A 25135-nucleotide genomic window follows, 5' to 3' on the forward strand; every position below is an offset into this window, starting at 1 on the left:
AGTTCACTCTTTTTTATGCCTGATTTTTTTTTTTTTTTTTAAACAAATAGTAACTTCAGTCAAAAGATCAAATGTACAATACGTCACGGTGACATGTCTTCCAACCATCCAGAATATTTCGTTCTGCTCCCCCAACTGGATTTTGGACCCACTTCTTAGTCTCCCAAACAGCCAGCAGCTTGGCTAGGCTCTCCCCTTTACTGCTGTCCACATAGAGCCTAGCACAGCAACTGGCATGTTGTCAGAGATTAGATTCAGTGCAGTGGGAGCTAAGATGCATCATAATCTCTTGCTTTCAAATGATCACCTACCCCCACAGCATTCAGGAACATGCTCTATGAACACCACCTACTAGTCTCTCTATTGCAGAGGTTATGATAACATTCATATTCAGGAAAATCAACAAAGGGAATTTTTTTTTTTTTTTTTTAAAGTGTACATGAGAGAGAAATGCTGCTGGTAAGCCACCACCTGCCACAGCTGCATCCACACCGAATAGCTCAGGGGCCTGCTAGAAGCAGTACCTGAACCAAATGAGGTAGTGTGTGTTCTCTTTAAAGCTGTATCCTCCCACTGAGGGAAAAATACACAGCTACAAGTGCACAGAGAGAGAACTGTGCACTTAAGTGGCCTTGGCAAGCCAGCCATGTGAGCTCATCTCTCAGCTCTGCTCAGAGATGAATATACTGTTGTGATGGCCCAGTTGAAGAAACAAGCCTTACGCTGCAGTAGAGTTGGGTTAAAATCCATATATCACTCCGTGGCCCAGGGAAGCCCCAGGACTGCTGTGCATCCAGGTGTTCAAAACAGTCCCATTCTGTGATCTTCCTCAACCAGGCTTTAGACAACCCAGAGGAAGGAGAAGAAGAGCAAGACACTAAACTAAGAGCATATTTATTACTGCTACATATCATTTAAGAGATATTAAATCCCCATCCAATAAGGCAATAACAAGAAAAACCTCCCAACAGCATCTAACTGCTGCAACCAATTCATCTTGCAAAGACAGCTGCACAGGGGCTGGGAGAGTTCTGCCAGGTAGAATCATTTGTTTTGCCAAGGATGCTCATTGCAGAGCAGAAGCTGTTCACGATAGCAGCTGAGCAGGAAATGCCCTCTGTGCCATTAGCAGTCCTCAACTTATTAATATGCAGCCACAAGACTGCCTTCTTTCTATTGCGCACACACACACACACACACACACACACACACACGATACAATTGACAGGAAATGTGTAAGACCTGTATGGTTTTTAGCAGAGATCTATACAGGGTATTTAAGGCATAAAAACAGCATAAGGCAAATTGCATTAGGACTCATTAATAGTGCCCACAGGGCAGAGTCCTCCTACTATTATTGCCTCATCCCATGAGGGTTTTAGACTGTCAGAAGGCATCTTAGAAATCCTGGGACTGGGAACTCTCACCCGGCTGAAGGTTTGTGCGTAGTTTGTACATGTGATCTAAGGCTTGAGTAAGAAAAGTCCCAGTGGTGTTGATCTCCATCAAGGTCAGATTATCCAGCTAAAAGACAAGGAGGGTGACATTACAGCAGTATTTGGGGAAGCAGCACTACAATCTCTCACAATGGCAAAAGGAAGGTCAGTCTATGGACAAGTCGACATAAGTTACGTCAACATATACCCACTGCAGTAATTAAATCAATTTTTCACGTCCACACTACCCTCCTCCTGTTGGCAGTGCATGTCCTCAACAGGAGCACTTCCACCAATTTAAATGACAGTGTGGGGCACTGTGGAACACTGAAAGCCCGGAGCCCAGCCACTGGGGCTAACAGCTGGGGCTCTGAGCCCACTAGGGGCTGACAGCCAGAACAGTAAATGCAGTGTCTATAGCGATACTGTGTCGACTGAACTACATCGACCTAAGCAGCTACACCTCTTGCAGAGGTGGAGTTTAAGGTCAGTGTACTGGGTGACTTACACTGTCAAGAGCTACATTGTAGTGTAGACACTTAGAGTTGAAAGAAGCACAACATAATACATGTGGAGTAAAAAACTCCATATGGCTATAGTTCTCAACTGAGAAGTAACCAAATCACTGGGGGGGTGGAGGGGGCGGAGCTACAACTGGAACGTTTACTAGCAGTATTAATCATTCACAAGCCACATAATCACACAGCATCTTGAACATTCCCAGGCCAAAACTAGCAGACTTATCAGCCCACCCCAGATTTCCCTTACTGTACCTTGGCATGGGCCTCCTGCTGTCTGACAAAGCTGTCTGCAGACAGCCGCAGTTTAGCTATCCGCGTATCCCAGGTATCCTTAACCAGTGTTCGGATTTCATCTGCTTTCGGGATGCTGTCTGAGGCACTAGAAGAGGAGGAAGGTAGGTCAGAACAGGCTGCAAGGGGCTAATAAGTTAAGTCTCTGGAATGAGTAACACTGGCAGCTTCTCGAATCTCTGAAGCATGAGCAGAGTAGTTTGCATTATACAAAGAGCGAACACTGAAATCCAAAGTGCTGCGGCTTCTGCAGCTGGGGTTTTCTGGATACTTTATTTACCCAGGAAAGCTCAGTTTTCAATACAATCCTTCTGGTCTTTAATTGCGCAGCTGGTCTGGAATACCAGGAAGTCACAACAGCAACTCAATGGCTCAACTGTTATTAGAGCTCAAGTTCAGCCCAGTACGCTTACCACTCAATCACAAGGACCATACAAGTTGTACCACGTAACATCCTAATGGTTAGGCAATTAAATACTTCCACAAGGACGTCAAGAGATCAGATCAATTCACCTGGACAGAAGTGTCATGGTTATTCTAGTGTAAGGAAAGAGTCTGCATGCTAAGATGTCATAAGCATCAGAAGAAACAGTTGGGCTTCAAATGGCCAGTCCTCTGTAATCAAGGGCTTTTCGAGTCAGAAGGGTATGTGCTTAGTAGAGTAGTTCTCAACCAGGGGTATGCGTACCCCTGGGGGTATGCAGAGGTCTTCCAAGGGGTACTTCAACTCATCTAGATATTTGCCTAGCTTTACAACAGCATAAAAAGCACCAGCAAAATCAGTACAAACTAAAATTGCATACAGATGACTTGTTTATACTTCTCTATATACACTATACACTGAACTGTAAATATAGTATTTATATTGCAATTGATTTATATGGCAAAAATGAGAAAGTAAGCAATTTTTCATAATAGTGTGCTGTGGCACTTTTGTATTTTTATGTCTATTTGCTTACAAAATCAGTTTTAAAGTGAGGTGAAACTTCAGGTATGCAAGACAAATCAGACTCCTGAAGGGGGTACAATAGGCTGGAAAGGTTGAGAGCCACTGGCTTAGAAGAAATACCAGCCAGAATGCTAATTTTATGGTAATGAAATGTTTTAGCAGACATGACAGCTTAGAGCAGGGGTCAGCAATGTTCGGCACGTGGCTCGCCAGGGTAAGCACCCTGGCGGGCTGGGCCAGTTTATTTACCTGCTGACGCGGCAGGTTCGGCCGATCGCAGCCCCCACTGGCCGCGGTTCACCGTCCCGGGCCAATGGGGGCGGCCGGAAGCTGCGCTGGCGAGGGATGTGCTGGCCGCGGCTTCCCGCCGCCCCCATTGGCCCGGGACAGTGAACCGCGGCCAGTGGGGGCTGCGATCGGCCGAACCTGCCGCGTCAGCAGGTAAATAAACTGTCCCGGCCCGCTAGGGTGCTTACCCTGGCGAGCCGCATGCCAAACATTGCCGACCCCTGGCTTAGGGTCAGGACATCCCCAATCCCTGCTCTGCAGGCTGAGAAGGGAAGAATTTCCAATCTCCTAAAGGGTACCCTAACAGCAGCAGAGGGCAGAGAAGTCTGGAAAGATTAGGCTGCTGGGCCTCTCAGGTAGATTGAAAGAGCTATGAATCTGTATAAATGAAGCTAAAAAATATGCTAAATACATCCAGGGCCACTACACTTAGTTACTTCTGTAGGCAGTGTTGCAGTCCAGTTATCACACCACAGAACAAGTGAATCAAGTTAATAAATACAAAGGCTACCATTAGGTAAGTGCCCAAGCAAAATCTTGATGTACTTTGGAGTAAGCCTCCTATTAACACTTTCCCAAAGGCCTCCAAATTTAAATCCAATGAAATCCTAAAAGCTTTCCTGTGTCACGACTCACATTCCTGAATATTTACCAATGTCAAACCCCACTGGACAGGGAGGAAAGTGTCTTTGACTGGTTACAGTAAGAGACCTACTTACTAGTTTAACAGCAGCTTAGTTAGTTCCATGTAGTAGGGACTGGGCATTGGAGTGAAAGTGTCCTCTTTGCGTTCCTGATCCCGGATTTCCTCCAGCTTTTCTGAAACACAATTGGAAGAGTCATACTTTACTAGATGCTTCATTGCTCTGGTGTCAAGTCCCCTCGACCAACCTTGCAGGATGAGCTGCCAGTTTTGTGTTTACATCAGGTGGAATCAGCACTTAGGTGGAGACACCAGAGGCTGCAGGAGAAACAATTCTAATGCCCAAAAGTTGCTCTGATCTCATGTCTAGAAGCAAAAGTGGACCTCAATTTATATGGGAGAAAGGGACCACCACCAACCCAGGATTGCGGTGACAGGAACTGAGGAGCAACATTCAGTCCTACATAGCTAGATGGTGATTCATCCTTCACCACTTGGGACATGAGGAGAGAAGGAGTCACATGCCTGGAGAGAAAGCTCCTCCAAAAAAGGAACCTTTCTGCCAAGTAACATTTTGGCTCACTGATTTGCATTCTCTGATTGAAGAAAATGTGGAAGAGGGAGAATGTTTAGAGACAAAAGCCTCTTCACTCTTCCTGAGATTCCATCATTACCTGCTTCCTGCCCTCCTCAACTACACATTTCCCTCAAGATGGCAGAATGGAGGAACCTAGGATTTTTATTTCTAATGGGAGGAACATACATCACATTGGGGTAAAAATCTCTTCAACTCCTGACTGCCTTCAAGGGACAAAGGAGAATGAGGAGATCAGAACTTCTGTATGCTCTCCAAAGGCCCCTCTTCCCTAGAGATAAAGCTAGAAAAGAGAGGTGCTAAAAGGCAGCAGACCCCCCCTTTGATTATAACAATACTCTGCATTTTTATTACAAACAAATCTCACCACTGAGGTAGGCAAGTATGATTCTCATTTTACAAGTGGTCAAATAAAGCCAAGAACAGTGAAGTGGCCAGCTGAAGATCACACTGAAACCAGTGGCAGAACTGGGATGCTGTATTTTAAACCAATTTTATGTATCAGAATAATAATATATTCTAACTACACAGATTAAAAATTACAATGATGATATGCTAAGATCACGCTAGTTTGCAGCGTTGTCATAGCCGTGTTGGTCCCAGAATATTAGAGAGACAGGTGGATGAGGTAATATTTTTTACTGATCCAACTTCTGTTGGTGAAAGAGACAAGACCCGAAGAACAGCTCCGTGTAAGCTTGAAAGTTTGTCTCTTGGAGCAACAGAAGTCAATCCAACAAAAGACATTACCTCACCCACCTTGTCTGTCTAAAATCATGCTAGGTCTTGAAAATCTCAGCAGCACTGCATTAGGCAACGATTGCTCCCACAATTCCATTTATCCCTGCAACTTTCCCTTGGGAAAAGTGCAAAGGTCCAATTCCTGTATTTCAGGACTCCCCACTAGCCCTGCAGCCTGGCTAAGTCCATGCCTAACCTGTAGGCTACTGTTCTCCTTACCAGCATCCATCCATTCAGGAGGTATTAGCCGACACTTCTGTCTCTGTTTTAGGTTAACAGCTAGCCAAAGAGGCACTTCCACAGGCAAGCCAGGATTAAAGGGACCCAAATCCCCCTGGAAAATGAAATTCAGTATGAAAATAAGGGAAGTGTAAGTAACAGGTCATGGAAAATTGTGACACTTCTTTGAAAATCCAGTTTTCCCTCATCAGCCTCACACACTGCTAAAGGATCAACAGTTTCCTGTAGATTTAGGGAAGCCACCCCATGCCAACTGATATCACCCTTTCTCTTGGTCCCAGATCCCAGCACAGTTCTCTCTTCCCTTAGCAGTAACTACTTACATTTTGATGGCACTTTCTATCCTAAAGGTTTTCATAAGCTGGAGATGAAAATTACTTCTCCCATCACTGAAATGTAGCCACTTGGCAGTGGGTGGACTATGGGAGAGGTTTTAATAGCAGAACAGCTAGTGCAGGGCAGTAAGTGCAGGTGATTCTTGTATCCACTGACGCTGCAGGGGGGATCTGGGCTAGCAGGCAGTTAGCCAAAGGGGATGTGGAGGTTAGGAAGAGCCCGGGGGGGAATGCAACGTTCACAACGGGGCACTTTGCTGTTGCTCCACTAGGGGCTTTACTATCGCTATGGATTTTACAGGCAGGCGCCCAGACCCCCTGGGATGCCAGTAGCCCCACTGCGGAGCGGGTCAGCCCCGAATGGCTCTCCGACCCCGGCCCCTGCCAGTGGGCCAAGGCCGTCTGCCACACAGCCTTCCCCACCAATCCCCTCCCCGCAGCCGAGCCCCGGGCCAGCCCATCGCCACACGCTGCTTCCCTATGTTAGACCACGGCAGGGGCCCCGGCCCCGTGACACCCGAGAGCCCCCCCAACATGCGCCATTCCCGCCCCTCAGCCTAAGACACCCCAGAGCCCAGCCCCCACCCAGGCCCACTTGCCTGCACCCCGCCCTCACGGCCCGGCCCCTCAACCCCAGAGCCCCGCACCCCGATGAGGTAGATCCGGTCCAGGCTGAAGTTGGGGATGACGGTCACCAGCTCCTTCTCGGCCAGGAACTCGGCCTCGGCGGGATCCATGGCCCTGAGGGGGCGCCGCCACCAACCCGCCGGAACTGGAACTCGCAGCACGCGCGCGCCGGCCTACACCCTTTGCCATTGGCTGGGAGGAAGATAGACCCCGCCCCACCACATACCTTCGCCTGACGCTGCCTGTATTTAGCGGCGCGAGAAGCTGGCTGCGCTTTCCCGGTCTCGGGTTAGCCGAGAGGCTCGCAGATAAGAGGCTCTGATTGGCTCTGATTGGCTTAGTCACATACACCGTGCTACGCGATTGGCTGAGCGGCCAGCATTATTTCCAGCCAATCAGAACGCTCTTGAGCGCAGGTCCTCCGGCTGGGCGGGAGAACGGTCCCTTGAGGGAGGATGTTCCCCGCCAAGCAGCGCTCTTCGTGGGATGCCGCGGGCCTGTGCAGGGGCAGTGACTCAGGCCCGCTGCAGTCTTCGGGCCTGGCTGAGTCCGCCCTGCCGTGTGTCATAGACCCCGCGCCGCGCCTTCCCGTGGGGGATTCCCCTCAGGACCTGGAGTCCCGCCCCCATGGGGATGGAGCCGCGCCCCCCCCCCAGTCCCTTGCCTCCTGCTCCGCCCCTCTAGCCCCCAGGGGAACAGAGCTGCCCCTGCTCCAGATGTTTTAGGTTAGGGGCCAATCTCCCCTCCTGGGCAGCTTGCGCCATGTTTCCAGCCGGCTGCAGGACTCCAGAGCCATCTCTCTCCTTTGCAGCCTGGGGGCCTGTGCTCTGCTCCCCTCCCTCCTAATCAGCATCACCTTTGCAGCCGTGCTCCACTGGGCCTTGGCACACCTGGCACCGACCCTGAGCGTGCTGAGCAAGGCCTGAGACTTCAGCCAAGAGCCCGAGTCTCAGCCCTGGCCTCCCCTGGGGTTTTAGGCACGGGGCACGGTTTACACCTCTGCCAAAGGTTTGCACAAGTACAGCTACGCTGCAGGTAAACACCTGACCTCGCTGTAGATGCCAAAAGCAGTGAGAGCGGGAGCATCTGAGTTCCCAATCCTCTGCTGCCTTTCACCTCTCTACTGTTCTTATATGGTCCCCAATCCCCATTACCATAGTATCTGAGCGAGTCACAGCCTGTAATCTGTTCTGCCAGTTTGGTTTAGGCATTTGACTCTTCACTCTGTATTTCTTTAATCGCCGGTTTACGGAATTGTTGCTTTGTTTTCCCATCGCTATCCTTGACAGTGGTGTGTCTTGGACCGAGAAGGGACCTTGATTCATTAATATTAATAATAAGATAGCACCTAGAGGCCAAGGCCCTATTGTACTAGGCACTGTACAAATGTATAACAGATAGTCCCAGCCCTGAAGAGCTTATGCTCTAGTGTAAGATCACGGCCAACCGATGGATACAATAGGCAACCGGGCTGAGCCCAAGGAAATAAAGAGATGGCATTAATCAGCATGAAAAACAGCAAACCAGCTGCCTGCCTGCCCACAATCATTGCTGGGTATGTTGTGAGCATCACAGCAGAGAAGTATTTTAAGGAGGGATTTTTCAACTATTCCTCACCTCTGATCTTGATCCTTCTCCCCGTCACTTGGTAATTAAAAAGAAAAAACATCTCCAAACACCCAGCAATCGATGTGTTTAAGAAGGGAGGATGAAGGGATAATCACTAGCAGACAGCATGGATTTACCAAAAACAAATCATTCCAAACCAGCTTGATTTCCTTCTTTGACAGGGTAACTGATTTGGTGGCTAGGAGGAATGCGGTGAACATAATATATCTGGACTTCAGCAAGGCTGTTGACCTGATACTTTGATAAGTAAGCTGGAGAAATGTGGGCTCGATAGAACTACTATTAAGAGAACATAAGAATGGCCGTACTGGGTCAGACCAAAGATTTATCTAGCCCCATATCCTGTCTTCTGACAGTGGCCAATGCCAGGTGCCCCTATACTTGGCAGGATAGAACTAAAATTCAGAGGGATCTTGATAAATTGGAGAACTGGGCTATAAACAACAAAATGAAATTCAAAAAAAACAAATGGGGTTACAGTGGACGAGAAGCTGGATATGAGTCAACAGTGTGCCCTTGTTGCCAAGAAGGCTAACGGCATTTTGGGCTGTATAATAAGTAGGGGCATTGCCAGCAGATCGAGGGACGTGATCATTCCCCTCTATTCGACATTGGTGAGGCCTCATCTGGAGTCCAGTTTTGGGCCCCACACTACAAGAAGGATGTGGAAAAATTGGAAAGAGTCCAACGGAGGGCAACAAAAATTATTAGGGGGCTGGAGCACATGACTTATGAGGAGAGGCTGAGGGAACTGGGATTGTTTAGTCTGCAGAAGAGAAGAATGAGGGGGGATTTGATAGCTGCTTTCAACTACCTGAAAGGTGGTTCCCAAGAGGATGGATCTAGACTGTTCTCAGTGGTACTTGATGACAGAACAAGGAGTAATGGTCTCAAGTTGCAGCAAGGGAGGTTTAGGTTGGATATTAGGAAAAACTTTTTCGCTAGGAGGGTGGTGAAGCACTGGAATGGGTTACCTAGGGAGGTGGTGGAATCTCCTTCCTTAGAGGTTTTTAAGGTCAGGCTTGACAAAGCCCTGGCTGGGATGATTTAGTTGGGAATTGGTCCTGCTTTGAGCAGGGGGTTGGACTAGATGAACTCCTGAGGTCCCTTCCAACTCTGATATTCTATGATTCTATGAAATGTAAGCTGCTACACTTAGGGAAGAAAAACCAAATGCACAAATACAGAATGGGGGAAAACTGCCTTGGCAGCAGCACTGCTAAAAAGGATCTAGGAGTTGTGGTGGATCAAAACCTCAGCATGAGTCAGCAATGCGATGTTGTTGCAAAAAAAGTAAATGCAGTTTTAGATTGCGTTAACAAGCATAGCATGAAAGTCATGGGAGGTGATAGTACCACTCTACTCGGCACTGGTTAGGCCTCAGATGAAGTACTGTATCCAATTTTGGTCTCCAATGTATAGAAAGGATGTAGAGAAACTGGAAAGGATTCAGAGGCGAGCAACAAAGATGATCAAAGGGATGGAATGCAAGCCATATGAACAAAGACTGAAGGAACTGGGTACTTTTAGTTTGGAAAAGAGGAGATTAAGTGGGGATATGACAGTGGACTTCAGATACTTGAAAGGCTGCCATGAAAAAAGATGAAGAAAAGTTGTTCTCTTTTGCCAAAGAGGACAGGACAAGAGGCAATGGGTTCAAATTACAGTTCAGCAGATTTAGATTAAATCTCAGGAAAAACTTTCTAACTGTAAGAACAGTAGGACAATGGAACAGACTGCCTAGGGAGGTTGTGGAAGCTTCTTCACTGGAGGTTTTCAAAAGGAGGCTGGATAGCCATCTGTCTTGGATGGTTCAGACACAACAAATCCTGCATCTTGGCAGGGGGTTAGACTAGATGATCCTTGTGGTGCCTTCTAACCCTATGATTCTAAGAAAAAAACAACAAATAAAACTGTCAAGACACATTGAAGATGTTAATGTCCAAAGTTATGCAGGGGAAAGAAAAAAATAAAAGGCTTTTATCCCGGAGTGATTTAGAGCACTGTCAGCCAGGCTGTTAGGTTGTCAGGTTGTCATGGAAACAGAAAGCCTTCAAACAACATTAGCAGTGACAGATCTATTTAATGGTGTGTTCTTGTGATCCTGTTCAAAACACCACCTATTTCTCTGTCTTGCCTCCATCGTGTCCCAGCAACAGCAGCAACCTTGATGCAATGGGAAGAATAAAAAGGACCCAGTGTCAGGTATACTGCGTTTCCCCACAAAAAGTCTTTCCCAGGGAGCCACTTTTCCTCTTCTTACCCCTCATCAGCCACTCCGTTATTCTCTTCTTCACCCAAACCAGGATCTATAGCATTGAGAGCCGAGCCGCTCTACATTGCATGAATAAAAATGAAAAACGATAGCGCCATAGTTGCAGGATGATAATAATCCCATTTTGCAGCTGTCACTCAAAGGCCTTGTTATGTCTGAGTCTGATTTTCCTTCATTCTGCTCTCACCCCCTTCCCATAAAAAACAAATCGAAGCGCCATCTTGCTCGCAGCAGCTGCCAATGGTTCCTATCGATTGATTTTTATCGATCGATAGTTTATGACTCCCTAAGGGCTTTTTTTTTAATTAAGTGAGTTTTGTGTGTATGAAAAGTGCCAGACGGGCAGCTCCGCAGGCCTCTTTTTATCAGTGGAAGAGGGACAGCATCAGGAGTGGCAATGGCAGGGCAAGCTGCCCCTGTTTACTGCCCCCGGCGAGGTGTCTCATTTCTGACCGGGGGAACCATCTGTTGGGGGTGTGAAAGCAGCTTAGTCTCCATCACTCGATCACCCTTGGCTTCCTTGCTGTGCCTGCCAACAAGGAGGGACCAAATAGTGCCAATTGCAATATCACTAACCCCAAGCATTTAAAAAAAAAAGGCGTCAGGCCCCAAAACGTGAGATTGGTTTGAAAATCATGAGATTTTTAACACTAATACATGTGCGGTCCTTTTTATCCACTTCCTGGTTTCTGAGCCCTTAGACCTCACCTTTTTCAGCTCTCCTGCACAACAATCAGGGCTAAAAAATGACTTCTTGTTTTAAAGGGAGTTCTTTCATAGAGATTCTCATGGAAGATGGAACCACCAGTCTCCGGGAGCTGAGGCTTTAAGAAAAACACCAAATATCATGAGCGCTGGCTGGCAACACCAAAACCAGACGCGAGTTTGGTTTTGGAAACGGTTGTCATTGGCTTGTCTCCATCTCTCAGCCATGATTTCAGTCCCTTTTGACATTTTGAGTTTGTTTGAACCCCCGCATTCAAAACAAAACTCAGGTGCAAACCCCAGCCCCCGGAAATCAAAACACAGAAGACTCACGATGCAACCCTTAGCAATGGTAATCAACAGATTTCTGACAGCTCTGATCTTCACAGGTTTAAAGAGCAACTCTAACACTGGAGCAAACCTGAAACAGTGAAAAGAGTAACTCACAAAGAAATTGTGTTAGGTAAGCACTGCCCTGGGTTCTATTAGCTCTAAATTCACTCTGATGCAGAGAACCCTCAAAATAGCGTGTATGTGGGACTCAAAGAGCTTCCAGCTTCTAATCAGGGTAAGCTGCACCACTGCAAGTCCTGATTTAAACAAGTGCAGTGTGTCTACCCTGAGAGGTTGCATTGGTGGAGCTACATTGGGATAGCTACACAGAGGCAAAGATCCCAAACATAGAGACGTCCTTAGTGAAGTTCTTTGTTCTGAAGGTCCCTTCCCTCTGGCAGTCACAGCAGCTTCTGCTGCTCCATCCATGAGAAAGTCATACAGGCCTGTGCTGATCACAATAGCAGGATGAAACAGGAGGAGGAAATGGGCTGGGAAAAGGCAAGAAGCCCAGCTTTACATTTGAAATCAGCAATCCAGACTTGGAGAAGCTCAGACTCCAATGCATTTCCAGATCCAATCTCCATAACTCAGCTCTGACTTGATTTTAACACAAGAGATGGACATAAGCTCCAAAATCCTGCTTTGGCTTTCAAACACCTCAACGTTCAGGGGTGTCCACATCTGGGTGGATTAATTTGCAAAATGCAGATCAAGATTCAGATCTCAAACAGCCCACATTTTGTGCCTTTAGATCTCTCACTGAAATCACTGCAGGCCTGATTCTCCAGTTAGGCTGCTGTAGGGTAACACCACTGAAGACAATAGCCTTCTGATGGTGTAAAGCCACTGTGAGAAGAGAGTGAAGCTCTGAGGTCAGAATATTCTCTCCTTAGGCATTGGGAGGCAGTGCACAGTCAAATTCATTCAATGTATTTACTCTGCCACTTACCTATCAGTGACTTTAAGTGACTTACCTATCAGTGACTGTAACCACAGTGAAACTTTTATTTTCAGAGTTTGCAGCAAGAAAAATAATACAATTCCACTCGAAAGCCAATTGCCTGCATGTCTCAGGGGAGCAATAATCTAAACCCTATTGGAATGCATTATGGCGGTGCCAGGCAGTCTATAAATGGCTCTGACATGGTGTGAATACACTTTTGTGTCTTTTGCCATCTGCTGCTGTCATTAAAAAATTAAATTTCCATCTGTTTTCACACTCTTCCCCCACTTTTCCTGTAGGTTTCTGATTAATTCTGTTTCTTGGTAGCAAAGACCCCATGTCTCATCATGGGACGTGGAGGATCTTTATGTGTAATGCTAGGGTCAAGGTGGAAAGACCCAGCCTGTGATTATGTTTAAGATGTTAATGTTCCCAGGATGATCTCTGTCATGCCACTTACTTAGTTTCCCTGTTAGTGCCATTTGGAATCAGTTCATTTTGCTCTTCATATTAAAAACAAACATAATGCCACCAATATCCTCCCCAAAGCACATTAGTGGGACACGCTAAAACTGCTTAGACCCAACGTCTGAATGTTTTTTATTAAATGTCGGTGGAAGCAGGGTTTGCATTTTGTTTGCTTGTGCTGCTGCAGCGCTGGGATCATGGGTAAAAATCTGAACATGAAACTGACTAGAACCAGGTCGTGAAACCAACTAGCTTAGCTTCCTTCAGCTTGAACAAGGAGGCATAAAAAGTGAACAGAGACAGCAGAAGATCCGTGACTCTGGAATCTGATTTCTTGGTTGGTCAAATAGGGCACAAGTGCAGGGCAAAAGGCTCATTTCTTTTTGCAGGCCTTTGATTAAGGGGGTGTTGAGTGACAAGGGTGTGGAGTGGTTCTGAGCTGAGTGATCACAGGTGGAATTAATTTTTGCTGGGGAAGCGGGCTGAGCCTTTTGTGTTGGACTGCCAACATGTTCTAAATAAATGGTAAAGGAAATGGGGTGGGATTTTCAGGAGCGTACAACACTGGCCTAACTCTGCTGCCACTGAAGTCAATGAGAGCTTTATCATGGGATGCAGCAGAAGCAGAGTTTGATCAACACTGTTGAAACTCCCTAGATTTTTTTAAAACTCTTTCAGGTTTTAGAGTCAAAGATATTAATACACAGATATGGAATTTTAACTCACTTTTATATGGAGTGACCCTGTAAGTGCATTTTACACCTACAATGGTCTTATTGTGAGTTCTTTGTGTTCTATCCTTTAGAATTGTTGTTTGGTGATATCCACCCACACACATCAGTTTGTCACATCCACTTATTTCATCTGAAACATTGATTGTAAGCTGTGCTGGGCAGGGGCCATCTTTTTGGTATATGTTTGTATAGTACCTAGCACTGGAGGCCCAAGCTTCTAGGCATGCCCACAATACAAATAAAGCATGATATATATTCATATGATAACAAACTATAATAACATAATACAGCAGTACTAGCCAATGATTGGGGTTCTTAGATGCTACTGCAATACAAATAAATAATAACAGCAACAACTCCTTTTAATAAGACAACCAAGCAGAAGTAGCAGATTAACCCTGCCTTAGTGAGGGAACTAAACTGGGGACTCCCTGAGAGAAGCAGAGTGGATGAAGTAGAGAGATAGAGCATCTTTGGCAGGGTTGCACGTCATTCCGGTCTAATGATTAAGAACACAGCAGGCACCTGTTCCTTTAGCTACCACTGCCCCTTTAAAGCAAGAACCACTCACCTATACATTTCCCCCCACCAGCAGGAGCAGCCAGATCTTCAGAGATCCACGGCCCTGTAACTAGACAAGAAACAAAGAATTACTAAAGAGTTACAGGCAAGCGTCAGAGAAGCAAGCCACCGCTTTTATTTTAAAGAGGTAGGGTGGGGTAGTGGTCTGAGAGCTAGGAATGTCTCTCTTCTAATCCCACTCCCACCCTCCCTCTGTAGCCAGTCACTTAACTTCTCTGCCTCTGTTTTACCCACCTGTGAAATGGGGATAATAAAGCCACACTGTGTTGAAACTGGGATTAGTTAGTGTTTATATGATGCTACCTGGTTCCAAGTATTATTAATTATTTATTACTTCTAGCTAGGGTGCTTACATGGCCTCCATTGCCATCAGGTCTGGGCACTGCCCAATTTAGAATGGATTTATTCTTACAACACCCCTCTGAGGCACGGCAATGCTGTGGCACGAAGAGACTAAGTCACCCAGATGGTCTGTGACTGAGCAGGGAATTGAATCCCCGTCTCCTAACCCACAAGCTTCCTGTTCTGATCACGGCACCACCCTTCCTCTACTTGGTTCTAGAAGCACCTACATTGTGCCCGGCTCTGAATAGATGCTAAGCAAGAGCAGCCCCTGCTCCAAAGAGCCCCCACGTAAAAATCCAGGAGTTTCATTATAAAGCAGCTGTAAACCGACATGGAGACTGTTAGGTGTGCTACAATGACAATATAGGGAGGCTGTTTTGGAAGAGCTCTTAGCAGCATCCACTTTGTGTAGGTTTCTTAAGATAAGCACAATTGTGGGGTAGAAGCCTGAAATTCAGGGTATCCATGGATTTGTGCATGACAGCTGACAAGCCAAAGAAAACAAGGATAAACTTTGTATCTACAGAGGAGTCTATTTTCTGTGTTTCTCCCCCTTGTTCTTTACAGCTATGACACGTGCAGGAAAACAGTTCTTAGTGCCTTCAGAATTTGTAAGTGACTGCAGCTTATTCCCTAGTGGAATCTCAACGGTCCTATGGAACATCACAATACAGGTCTGTCGCATCTTACGCGCATTTAACATGCGCGATTTCAACTTTACGCGGTCGGCAAAAACAAAAAAACAAAAAAGAGAAAAACAACAGTTTTAATACTATACCTGTAGTGCGGGCGATTTCGCCCGCCATTGAACTCAATGGGGTTTTGGCTATACGCGGTTTTCGCTTTATGCGGTAACCGCGGAACGGAACCCCCGCGTAAGATGAGGCAGACCTGTACTCACATTCATGATGCCATGAAGGGTCATGAAATCACATGAGGAATGAACAGGAGCCATCAGACATTTAAGACACAATGCTCTTGTTCCCGTGCAAGCATTCCTGATAATAAAAAGTTGGAGAAGGGAAATGCCCAGTGGTTCGATCAGAATACATAGTATCTTGTACTTCTAGAGTAGCTTGGATTTCAAAGCACTTTACCCGTTACACCTTCTAAAGTATATACATAGGAATCACTTCATCCACTGCTGAAATGCACCCATCACTGGGGTGGAACATGCATGTGGTTTAACAGCTCACAGTAAAACTATGCCAACAAGTTTGGACAGCAAGTGAAATGGAATTATGTATCACATTGAAACTGCAGGGGAAATTAGAGAAACAGAATGGCAAAACTCTTGCAGGACTAACACCCCTCCCTCCTGCCAAAAGTACCATTGGATTTGTCCCGTCAGGGGTTGGTTTTGTGTGTCTGCGAAAGGACAGCACCTCCGGCAGCATGGCATCTCCTAAGACGTCACCGGGGCATTGGTTCATCACTAATTCAGAGGCAAGAGTGCCATCTGTTGAATCACCAACATGGTACCCCATTGCTCTTCTTGGATTACTGAGTCAGCCACCTTACTTAGCTTGCAAGAGCTGACAAGAACACAGCCCGAGGTGGGCACAGGAATCGGCAGGGCTGCCAAGCCTCTGCAAATTCCATTGATTCAGACTGGGAACATCAGCAAATGTCCAGGGATGCACCTGGGAAGCGAAGGTCAGTCTGCAGGGTTGTTTCCTCCAGGCCTCGTGCCAAGACTCAGTCTTAAGCCTGGCATTATAAGGCTCCTAAGACGGTGGCAGAGGGAGGGCAGCCCAGGCCTTTCCTTTCTCCCTTCATTTCACACATAGCTCATGACTGGCCATTGCTAGGGGCACTGAAAGCTTTGAAGAGAACAGGGAGAGGAAAGGTGAATGGAAATCAGAGGAAGACATGAGCACAGTAGCTGACAGCAAGAGGCGTTGCAGCCTCAGGGACTCTGAGTCAGGTTCATGCTGTGAGTGGCCATCAAACAGAGACTGGATCAGCTACGCTGCCAGCACAGCATCCTTTTGATTGATTCTGATGCTTGTCACAGGTGCTTCTCTGACTGAAGCCCAGCTGCAGCGGCTGCAGGTTCCCAGAACCTCCCTGAATCAAAGACTTGACCAGACCACATGGGACTCCCTGGCGTTGAACCCAGGCAACAGCCCGCGGCCCAGTTACTATGGCTAGCCAACGAATGCATTGCTGCCAGCCAATAGCAGTGGGGTTAGAATTGCACGCTGTGACCGCTGGGTTCCTGACAGACAGCAGGGTCCTGTTGTTTGAACACAGCGTCTGGACGTGATTCATGTCCAGGCAGGCAACGCCGACACTTGCACATTCTCCCAGCCTCTAAAGTGCCTCATCTCTGCCACTGTGGCACAGTTGTTTCAGCCTCTATGACATTTACATAACGCCACCCACAATCCCTTGCATGGGCGTTTTAACTGTTACTCTTTCGCGGGTCTCCAGCCCAATTAAGACCTTATTGTTTGACAAAGCCGATACTTCTTTCCCCTGGCTGAGGTGACAGCTGAACTCCAGGGATGAGCCCCAAGAAGGGTATGTCAGGGAATGTGGGAGCTTCCATCTCTCTAAGCCTATTGTGGAGCTCCTTCCCTTGCCTAATGACTTGGCACGTTCCATTGTGCCCGCGCATTAGTGATGATGGGCACAGCTGCACCCATGCGGCTTTGTTCATTCAGCTTGTAGAACTTTGTACAGCGCTGACCTTTTTCTTCTGACAGGGACCAATGAGGCTCTGGTACTATCTCAGGGCCCAGCTGCACTGTAAAAATAAACCTATTAGGGGCTCCATTTACAACCTTGTTGCCCCTCAGCTTCCTGGTTGTATATTGTAGAATAGATGGGACACAATGGTCTCCTCGAACCATGCTACAGTTGGACAAAGCAAGGCTGTAGCACAATTTGGTAACATGGTTAGGGCCCATCTACACTGCAGAACCCAACCACGCTGTAACTGGGTCTCTGGGATTGTTATTTTATAATATAGGAGCACCCACGGAAAAAAATTAGCAGGTGCCAGCTTTCCCCCTGAACGCCTCCTCCCTGCTGGCAGCGCCACTGATCAACTTCTCCCCCTCCCTCCCACCCACCGTAGGTCAGCTGTTCCCCGGTGTGCAGGAGGCACTGGGCGGGAGCGGGGACAGGGTGCGCTCAGGGGACGGGGCGGGAAGAGGCGGGGTAGGGTTGGGAGCTTGGGGGAAGGGGTGGAGTGGGGGCAGGGGTAGAGCGAGGGCGGGAAGAGGTGGGGTGGGAGCTTGAGGGAAGGGATGGAGTGGGGATGGGGCCTGGGGCAGAGGGGGGGGGGTCTAGCACCCCCTGGGTTGAGAGGAAGTCGGCACCGATGCTGGTGGAGATTGCCATCCCGCCCTCTTCCCAGGGCATTCTGCCGGTGCCTGGCATGGCACTGCCTGCCAGCGGCCCCGTGAGTACACCATAGGGTTCTGAGGCTGCAGCGGCACAGCACGAAAGCAAATCCACGCTGCCACGGAGGTTTGGGGGGAGTGGACATTAAAGGATGGGAAGTCTTCAGAAGGGCGAATTAGCTGGCAAGGGCCTGCTGGATTCTGAGGAGTTCAGTGCGCATGGAGGCCAGTAAACTCCACTCTCTGTTCCCAGGGCAGATCCTGACTCTGACCTTCGGCTCTCACTCTATGGGCTCGTTTCCAGCTGACACCAGTGGAGAGTTCGGCACATAGAGGAAGAGCAGAACAGCCAAGACAAGCTCCATTGTGAGGATCCAAGCGAGGAGTGTTCCCCAGGGTGAGGTTAAATGCCCTTGGAGGTGCCAGCCTGTACAAAAGGGAAGGACCTGGTGGCATACCCATGTCTCTCATGTTTTCTGTCTCAGCGCAGACAGTTCCGTGGCCTCGCTCCATTCTGGAGTCTCTATAGCTCTGCCCTGGGCCACCCTTAGAAACAAAACGAGTGTCCCTTTCGTCATCAGCCACATTACTTTCAGCTTCCCACCTGAAGACAAGACAGGGCCACTTTTGTGATGGCTGCCATTTTGGCTGATGCCAGGGATTGAACAAAGGACCCTAGAGCATGAGTTGCCAGGGCTGGAGCTAAAGAGCCAGGCTGGCATGCTGAGCGCTGTAACAGACTCCCCCCTGCTGTGGATCAGGCTCAGAGGAGACACATTGAACCATGAGTCTATCACCACATGCCCTGCGGTCAGCCAGGCTGAGGGGAGGGATTGGAGCTGTGCACCCATTTTATACCACAGCTGTCTTTGGTCACTGGGTGTAATTGTTTCAGATTTGGGACCAGGTCCACACCTGAGCCTGGGATGCTGCTTTGATGAGGCAAGACACAACATGCCGGAGCAAGGGGAAGTGCCGGGGTCTTCCACACAGACAATCCGACAGAGGCCGTGGGGCAAAGAGATCTTTATTTGTAACAAAACAGCAAGTCCTTATAAATCACTCCCAGCCCTTTTTAAAATATTGCCAAGACAGTCCACTTTAAAACATGCCCATTCACCCTCATGACATGGTTAGGATCCCACAAGTGCATGAGACCAGCCTGCATTGGTGGCATAGACTGGGATAGATGGCCCCCACCCCTAGATGCAGCAGACTCTGCCCCTTGGTGAATTCAGTCCCTTTGTCAGGACGGGGCATTCTCAGGTTGTTCTCCCCGCTGTATCTCACAGCAACTCTGCCACGGTAGCTCACAGTTCTGCGCGTCTGCTCCCCTCCCCACACTGCACGCCCATGTGCTGGCGAGGAAAGGGCGAAGGATACGCACGCGTCATCAGCGCCCAAGCCAGCCGCGAAGGGCTGCCCCGCTGCACCGGGACTCTCCATGCCTCGCTCTCTCTGCTGGGAGAGGAGGGATTCCAAGCCCCCGCCCCTCGGAGATCCTGGATCTGGCTGGCGTGCCAGAGGTTTGTGGGAGATCACTCCAGGCACAAACTGCAGTCGGCAGCATCCCAATCTAGCCACTTCCAGCAGCAAAGAAAGTGCTGCCTGGGCCAGCAGATCCAGATGGGGAGAGGTCCCAGTAGCCCAAATCCTCTAGGTAACCTCTACACAAAACAGCTCCCTCCTCCCCCCACTCTGGGAAGCTCAGATGGGCTCTTCCTTGGTCTACTGGTACCTATCCCCACAGAGCAGCAGGGCACATGCTCAGGTCATGCTGAAAGAAGTGGTCAAGGAAGCAAGGTTGCCACACACTGAAACTGATGGCAGGCTTGTATTCCCATCAGAGGCTTGCATCTGCCCCTCCTCAAATAGATCCAAACCTCCCTCCCCACCATGAACCTAGCTGGGATTCCCCCACCTTTGGCCACCTGGGTTTGGTACATCAGAAATGCCGGAGCATGAACTTGGTACAGAAAACATTGTCACGCTCCCGTCATCTCTGGGCTCATGCAGCTGAAGGCCTGTGACAACCCGCGTTCAGGTGACGGGCGGGGCGGAGGTCAGGTTTTCCTGGTCCTTCCCGTGAACACGGAGCTCTGGTGAGATGTTGCCATGTCAAGCACTGTAGTGCTCACCTCCCGGCCACCAGGAGAGGGCTGGCACCCGGCCTCTCCAACCCGATGGCAGTGATCTGTCCCTTCCATCCTGGCTTGTGCTCCTCTCCTAGATCGGGAGCCACCAGCCTCGCCTATGGGTTGCAGCACAGCAGCCGCCTGCTGCTAAAAATGTTCAGCGTCTTCCCCGCTGCGATCTGGCACTCGAAGCCGAACGGTTCCACCCTGCCAGCCAGCCAGCGGGATGGCGAGCCCAGCCAAAACTTGGGCTGCTCGGCTTCCATCGGGGTGGGACGCGACACATATCCCGCTGCCTCATTGACGGCATGGAGGCTCCATGAGAACAACCTGGTCTATTACGGAGCCGTGGAAAGGATCTCGGTGACCAGGGCAGAGAATGCTCCGTCTGCCTGATTTAGCTTCGACCCCAGCCAAGCCCTTTTATGGTGATTTAAATGGCCAAGGGGAGGCTGCAGTCCGGGCCTGCGCTGGAAAAGCCACCTCCAAATCACTGCGACGCAGCAGTGCAGCCGTCTCCCCCGCCCCAGCCATCAATCTGCTCCATCGCTCCCAGAGAGGAGCTGCCTGGCTAATTACTTAACATGCCACAGCTTGCTAGAGTTCGGAACAGTGTGAAAGTCCCAGTAGTGAGGTGTATGCAGATCCATTAATAAATCTTTAATAAACCCGGTTAAAGGGAGGGGGAGGGACGGGGGAAACACACGGCACAGATGGGTTCCCGTGCAAGCTGTTCCCGGGGCCTGCGAAACAGCGCCGGTTCTTTCATGCGCTCTCCGGCCCTCGCCTTGCGCTCTGCGCTGCTCCTAGTCTCACAGCATCTGGCTCAGCAGTTGTTGCATGGCGGATCTTCACCTGGCTGCCTGGCGTCTCTGGACAGCGTCATGCCCGTGGGGGTAGGAGGTGTGATGATAATGGCCGGGACTCTCAGGTGTTTGCTGTCCACCACGGGCGTCTGGCTGCTCCCGCTGCTCACACATGATTTAAAGCCTGAGAGAGTGAGATGAGAAAGAGAGAGAGTCAGGGCCATCTGGGGGAGCCCAGCTTGCTGGGAGATGAACTGGGGGGAGGAGCAGGGCTAGGAGACGACGGATAATTTCCTGATCCTCTGCGCATTTCTAGGGCGCTTCCTCGCAGGAGATCCAATTAACGTGATTTCTTTGCACTGCAGTAACACATAGGGGCCTCCATCGTAGACGATCCCTCCCACAGCTGTGCTAGGGGCTGTACAAACGCAGCCAGAGGTGCATAAAGTGGTATAGCTATCCCTGCATGGGAAGGCACCTTTGTACTGGTCTAACTGGGTCCACGCTAGGGGGTTGTGCTGGTCTAACCAGCTCGGGAACAGAAAGTCACACCCCTGCTCAAGACAGTTATACTGGTACAAAAGCCATGTGTAGACCAGGCTTTAGTGCCCCCACCTCTTCTTGAATTAAGCCTTGCGCTAGGGATGGGACCACTCCTGGGGAAGGGGAGGGAGCAGAGGCAGGGGGGAGTTTGCGGAAACTCTCCCTCCCCATCTCGGAATGCAAGTGACGGTTTTGCCAGGGATGTTTCTGAAAACAAAGCCCAGCAGCCGCTCTCTGTTGGAAGCCAAGCCCGCCCCCCGCTCACCACCCCGATTCTCCTTTGAGAGTAATTCCTGCCCTAATTGATTTGTAACCCAGGAGTACCAAGGGCCCATCTGACAGCAGGACCCCACTGTGCTGAGCACCTCACCCCACACACAGAGCCCCTGCCCTGAACATCTCACATCCACGAGACAAAGGGTGGCACAGGAACCAGAGGCCCAGAGGCCCAAGGTCACCCAGCAAGGCAGGGACAGAGCGGGGAATAGAATCCAGATCCCCTGACTCCCAATCCAGTGCACTCCCCATTAGATTAAGATGACTAGCTTCTAAAGCAGCATTTCTCAAAACAGGGGCTTTTCTTGCGGCCACACGCTCCTGGGTGGTGATTGGGGGTGGGAAGCAGCAGCTCCTCCCCAGGGGCTGCCAGCAGGGGTTGGACCCTGCCCCCTGGTAGAGCCACAAATGGCAGAGGAGCAGGCAGCTGGTGTGAGTTCCCCAACTTCCTGGGGACAGTGGGGCTCGGACTTCCAGCTTCAGCCCTGGGGTGGCGGGCTGGGGCCCCCAGCTGCGGGGCGGCGGGCTCTGGGCACGTGGGGGTAGGCTCCAGCTTCAGGTGCTGGCCCCACGCTTACTACCCTCGACATCACCGCTGGCCCCGCCGCCTCCCCCAGCACCCCATCCATTGCCCCATTGCCCCTGGCCCCGCCGCCTCCCCCGGCACCCCATCCATTGCCCCATTGCCCCTGGCCCCGCCGCCTCCCCCGGCACCCCATCCATTGCCCCATTGCCCCTGGCCCCGCCGCCTCCCCCGGCACCCCGTCCATTCCCCCATTGTCCCTGCCCCGCCGCCTCCCCCGGCACCCCGTCCATTCCCCCATTGCCCCTGGCCCCGCCGCCTACCCCCCCGGCACCCCGTCCATTCCCCCATTGCCCCTGGCCCCGCCGCCTCCGCCCCTGGCACCCCGTCCATTGCCCCATTGCCCCTGGCCCCGCCGCCTCCCCCGGCACCCCGTCCATTGCCCCATTGCCCCTGGCCCCGCCGCCTCCCCACCCACCTCCCCATCCAGGGCTTAATTTGTCCCCCAGCTTGCTGGGGCTGAGTAAGTCAGCTGTGAAAAGTGATATGTGTATGTTTGTTAATATCACTTTTCAGTGCCTCCCAGCTCGTTAGCAGACTTACTGGCTAGCAAGTCTAGAAATAAATAAATAAAAATGCAACCAAAAAAGCAAAACAAACAAACAACAACAACAACAAAAGACAAGAACATGCAAAGCACCTTATTTGTGTTTCTATTCTGTTTAGGTCCAGTTGTGAGAACCACTGTAAGTGACCCAAGGCACAAGTGGAAAACTCTTACAGAAGCCCAGACATATTTTGCCAGGAAATAATGGAACAAGACCCTGGGGAAGGTGAGTTCGGTTTTCAGTGTACAGCTCATCATTTCTATGTGGCTTCTAAATTTGGTCAAACCTACCCACAACAGCCCTGCTGCACTCCACCCCATCTCTGCAACACTTAACAAATCAATGAGTTTGCACAGGTGTCACCTTATCTGGCCTTTTCTCTAATCATTATTCATTAGTGTCTGAAAAGCCCTTTGAAATCCTCCAAAGGTGCCAGGGAAGTGCAAAGTATTTTTATTATCATTTAGTCCTCTGTGAGAACACAGAACAACATTAAGAATTGGCCACTGGGAGTTGAAGTCCCACGGACGGGAGCTAAACGCCAGCCAGACCTCCCAAAGCTGGAAGTCTTCTGGAATCTGGCTCTAATCACTTCTGATCATCTTATTGTTGAAATAAATGCCCAATCCTTTATTAGTCCCCTTGGACTCTTGGCTTCAGTGTTATCCTGCAGCAGTGAGTTCCACAGGTTGTGTATTACTTTATCTGGCTGCCCTCCTTGTCCTTGTCTTAGACAGGAGGATACATAGAAGCACTCGACTGACTGTGACGGGACTAGCCAATATTTTAGATACCTCAATCATATCCCCGCTAATCCATCTCCTCCCCAAACTAAGCAGCCCCTGGTCTTTCAGCCTCTCTCATATGGAAGCCCCTGATAATTTTCATTGCCCTGTTCTGGGCCAGCAGTGGAGCGCAGTGCAGTGAACCTGTTGTTTCCTGACGGCGTTGAGGATCAGTCCCTTGTGCCTGTCCCCCAAGTATCCAGGGACCACGTTGTGTCTGTCCCACGCTACAGGTGAGGCAGCACATGCTGCACTCTCCAGGATGCCAGCAGGCCTGCTGTCTATAAGATTGATCCCCGCTCGAGTCCTTCAGCCATTGGGCCATATGGACACACAGGCTCTGCTGTGCACCCATCCCCAGCCCAACTGCTCCTCACGATGCCACGCTGAACTACTCTGTCACCATAAAAGTGACCTATGATCAGATTCCGACCCCGGAAAAAAGCCCTGCTCCTGGTAACATGGCACGGAGATGATGGAGCAGAAGCAAAGTGATTTATAAAGGACATGTCAGCGGTTTGCAGCACAACCAGATTTGCAGCCAAAGACGTCTCAAGAGTTCCCTCTACTGGGCAGAAGTGGGTTGTGCACACACCCCCGCGTGGGTGGATGGTGATTCAGTTTACATAGGCTCATGATCAGGAGATGTGTAATTAAGGCTTTTCCTAACCAGTTTGATGGCTGGACTGACCTACACAGAGTAATTAAAAAGCTGCGTGTTGCAGGCTGTTCAATCAAGGAGAATAAGTCGGAGTGATGCTGAGAATAAGCCAGGGGCCCAGGAGTTGGAGAGCTGGGAAAGGGGGCTGCATCCGATGGAAACAATTTAAAAAATGGTATATTGTAAATTGTCTTTTGGGGTGGGGGGCAGGGGAACGATCAGTAACTAAAGCTCCTCCTTCTAGTACTTCCCTCTCCCCCCAAACTTTAACTCATCCTTACCCAACAGGCAAAGGGGATTTTGCCTTGCTCAGTTAGCATCATTCTAAATTCCAGCCAAAGGGCAACTGGACAGAGTTCTTATCAGAGCCCATCCATGTTGCTCCTTCCATGGCCAGAGAGGGTGCTGTGGAAAGAAGACCCTCACGGGCTGCTCCAGCACGGACAGCAGCCAATAAGTCCTGGGCTCTAGCAGGGTGGTTTAGAGAAAAGAGAACGTTGTTCACCCTGCACTAGGCCACCAGGATCGGTGGCGGTTTCATTTGTAATATGCCATTATGAGGGGAGTCAGCAGAAGGAGCTGCTATAGCATCAAACCAGTTCTTTTTCTCCTTGTGCAAGCAGTGCGCAGTTTTTGAAGACACACATGTGACGATACCTTTTTCCGCTACAAGCATCTGATCAATGAATGGCCCTCGTTCCTAGGGATGTTTTTAACAGAGGACACCTCTGACTTGAGGTGGCTGAGCACTTGGAAGGCAGC

At 49.6% G+C, this 25135-nt stretch overlaps 1 protein-coding gene across 1 annotated transcript; it reads right to left on the reverse strand.

The window, feature by feature from the left end:
- Positions 1-880: 880 nt before the first annotated feature.
- GINS2 (GINS complex subunit 2) lies at positions 881-6830 on the reverse strand. Its single transcript, XM_065416535.1, has 5 exons — positions 6687-6830; positions 5684-5798; positions 4205-4304; positions 2210-2336; positions 881-1524 (listed from the first exon to the last, which is right to left on the reverse strand). The coding sequence occupies exons 1-5, from the start codon at positions 6774-6776 to the stop codon at positions 1399-1401; spliced, it is 558 nt and encodes a 185-aa protein (XP_065272607.1). The 5' UTR covers positions 6777-6830; the 3' UTR covers positions 881-1398.
- Positions 6831-25135: the final 18305 nt, after the last annotated feature.

Source organism: Emys orbicularis, chromosome 14 (assembly GCF_028017835.1).
Source record: "Emys orbicularis isolate rEmyOrb1 chromosome 14, rEmyOrb1.hap1, whole genome shotgun sequence".
Classification (NCBI taxonomy): Eukaryota; Metazoa; Chordata; order Testudines; family Emydidae; genus Emys; species Emys orbicularis.